Below are 3,429 nucleotides of genomic sequence, written 5' to 3'. Positions count from 1 at the left end.
AGAATCTAAAATATAAAACATGTTTGAGCTTATTTCACAAATTTGTGTTTACTACATATGTGTTCATTCATAGTTATGATGCCTTCAGTGACAATCTATAATGTATAGAGCCATACAAATAAAGAAAACCATTAAATAAGAAGTTGTGTCCAAACTTTAAACTACTATTTTGCATGAATGTTAAAGTAACCCACTATAAGGATTTAAACTGTTACAGAATAAATATATATTCTTAGTGCTTATTTTCTGATTATATTGTTTTATGTATTTTAATAATAAAGGCTTGTATAAAGCAAGGCCAGCTGTGAGAGAGAACCAGGTCAGAGGGTGACAGGTCGCCTTAGCAACAGAGGTTTAAGTTAGTGGAAGTTTAAAAAACAGGAAGTTTAGAGCAGAGCTGCAGAGGCATGTTAATAAAATACAGGAAACCAGACAGAAAAAGCAGAACTAGTAACACAGAAGGAGTTGTTTTTATCGAAACTATGTGTGACGTGCAAAGGACCAAAATAAAATAACACCAACAAAATAACACCTATATGATACACATTTTTGGTTTCTAATGCTAGAGATCTGAAAAATGGCTTTGGGCTGTGCAGGTCTCTCTCTTCCGGAAGATGATTAAATAAAAGATTATAAATATTTTGACTGAGTCGTGTTCTCTCTATTCAGTAAAAGAATGGCAAGAACCAGATTTAATAAAACCGAACATTAAAATTGCACATTGCTTTTAAAGCCTATGAGATTATAACATCTTGAAATGAATGCTTTTAGTCTTTGTTACAATTGAAAGTAGCAGTGAAGTGGAAACTTTATGAGGGTCCTGTCAATATCTGATGATTTTAGAATAAAACATTTTAGTGATAACTTATATGATTTCAAATAATTAATATTTGTCACTCACTGTGTTGGATTTTTTGGCTCCTTCTTCAGCTGGAGGACTATATCACCTGCTGAGTCCTCCTTCCCTGGAAAATAGTCTTCTGAAAGCTTCTTCCCATCGTTATCCACCGTAACCAGTTTGATGCCTTTGCCTTCCAGAGCATCACTTTGTGTGAGGACATGGATGTCCAAAGCTGTAGCAGGGTGGTTAACATCAGAAATTTTCTCTATGTAAGACTCCAAGTCCCTCTTCTCAGACTGTGACAACAGCTCATGTGAACTTTGGATTGCCTTTTTCATATGATGCTTATAAAGGTGGTTTTCACAGAAACGTTGGGCATCGACACTGCTGAGAATGTTTCTAACGGCACCACCAGCAGCATGGTTTATTTGACTCATGCATATTTTGCTCATGATGGAGGTCATATGTCTGAAACAGGCCTCAACATAAGAGCTTGAAGCACTTTCTGCAATCATGTTGATGAGTTCATGTTTAAAGCGTTTCACATCTGATAGACCATGTCTTCCATCCTGGTCATTCCTTTCTTGGGGTAGTTTTTCCATGCTTTGCAACAGCTGAGGAACAAAAGTGTTGTTAATGACCTTCTCCGTAGGTATTGAATCCAGTGTTTGTACATTAACTTGTACATTTTCAGCTGATTTTTCCATTAGATCCAACCCTTGATGGCTTCCTGTTTGTTGTGTTACAGCACCACACACTTCTGAAAGTATATTAAGAACCTTAAGAACCATGGTACAATTCATCATCAGGGCAGGAATGACTTCTCTTGTTATCAGATCCACTGACTGAAGCATTTGTTCCTCACACCCTTTGTCAATTCTGAATTCACTGGACCCATTCTCCAGGGCAGTCTTTGGTATTCCTGAGCAAATGAAGTTTGTGAGAACTTTATCCAGCTCACGGTTGGCTTTTATCAGTGAAAACACTTTTTTCTCAAAGACGTCCTTCAGAACCTTTTGGAAAAAAGCATCAGTTTCCTTCTCAACAGTATGAGTCACATCACTGATAAATCCTTGCTTCCCCAGTTCCTGAACTGCATACTTTCCCACCTTCAGAAAACACTGTTTTACTGTACAGACAGATGTACTCTTTGCTCCTGTGATCAGACTTTTTGTGCCACTTCGCACTGCACTTCTGGCTTTCTTTTGTCGGCTGAATCCACCAGAGATCAGAGACAATCCAATGGTGATGGCCTTGGAGATTGCCCATTCAGCCCAGTCAAAGCCTCCTTGTATCATTCCCTTGATCCCTTCAATCATGTCAGATACCCCCTCACAAGTCAGTCCAAGTCCAAACTGACTGGCACCACCACATGACAGAGCACAAACAAGAACACCAGCTGCTACTTGAAGGGCACCAAGAACAAAACAAGCAAGGGCATCATAGCAGAACTCGGGCTTCTTTTTAACCTCAAAGACTGTGCTAAGGCCATTTTCACAGAGCATCATCAGCTCGTTGATGGTGATTAAATCTTTATCTTTTGAAAGATGGTACACACTGGAATCCTCTACTTCTGCATCACCTTCGCTGCCATCGTGCTGTCTCAGAGTTGTCAGGGCACTTTCAATGTATCCTTTCCAAGATTTGAAGATATTCATCCTGGCTTGCATTTGGATCTGGAGGTTGCTGTTTGTGTGGTGTGGAACAAAGGCACTCATCACTGAAAAATTACAAAACATCATCGTATTTGTTGATTCTGAGAGATAGACATCCACTGCAGACTGTGCTTCCTCCAATAATTTCTTTGCCTCAGCTATGTAGTCTCCTTTTCTGAGGTTGAGTGTGATGTAAGCTTGATTATAAAGCGCCACAGCACTGTAGAAATGATCGCACTCTGCAGCTTTCTGCCAGTAAGTCTTTGCTCCAAAGTCACATTTAGTTTTGTTCATGCAGTGCAGGTCAGTTCTGCTTGTTGCCTGTTTGATGTAATCATAGAAATTACAGCTAGTCCCCTGCAGAAGGAAGTCACCGGTCTTCTTCAAGTCTTTGGTGAGGTCTTCTCTCAACTTGCTGATATCATCATGTCTGCTGATGTGCTCTTCATGAAGGATGAGCCACAAAGCCCAAGATTCTTTCAAAGCATTCAGTGCAGTCTGATAGTCAAACTTGTTCTGGTGGATCTTAAAATATTCAGGAACATCCTTCAGTTTCACCTTGGACAGGTCACTCCTTTCTTCCACCGTGTAATTCTTGTCAAAGTCACACAGAAATTCACAAAATGTGGAGAAGAGAGCTTCTTTAATTTCAATGTCACACTTATATTTCTCCATGCTGTCTAAATGTCTGAGCTCATACTCCTCTCTGAGCTGTCTCATGGTTTCGATGGAATGGCCTTGGTAGGCTGGTGCAAGATGGCCCTGGTTGAGAACCATCTGGACCATCCCTGGGTTTCCTTTCCGGGCAGTGCGTCCAAAGACCTGTTGCTCCACACGGTGACTTCTAGGAAAGTATGAGAGGAGCACAAAGAGACCTCCACACTCATTTACGTCCTGCTGAACATTAATGTCTGTACCTCGGCCACCGAGGTT

General features: G+C 40.4%; 1 protein-coding gene across 1 annotated transcript in view; it reads right to left on the bottom strand.

Annotated features, from left to right (window-relative positions):
- Positions 1 to 3,423, bottom strand: part of LOC102301446 — a 10,792-nt gene extending 7,369 nt beyond the window's left edge. The window contains exon 1 of the mRNA XM_005952213.3: positions 902 to 3,423. Within this exon, the coding sequence (XP_005952275.1) occupies positions 902 to 3,282 (2,381 nt within the window). The 5' untranslated portion in view covers positions 3,283 to 3,423. The remainder of the gene's footprint in view (positions 1 to 901) is intronic.
- Between the last annotated feature and the right edge of the window lie 6 nt (positions 3,424 to 3,429).

Source organism: Haplochromis burtoni, unplaced genomic scaffold (genome assembly GCF_018398535.1).
Source record: "Haplochromis burtoni strain Fernald_Lab_line unplaced genomic scaffold, NCSU_Asbu1 Contig_1421, whole genome shotgun sequence".
In the NCBI taxonomy this organism is placed as follows: Eukaryota; Metazoa; Chordata; class Actinopteri; order Cichliformes; family Cichlidae; genus Haplochromis; species Haplochromis burtoni.
This window is presented reverse-complemented; position numbering and strand designations above follow the sequence as displayed.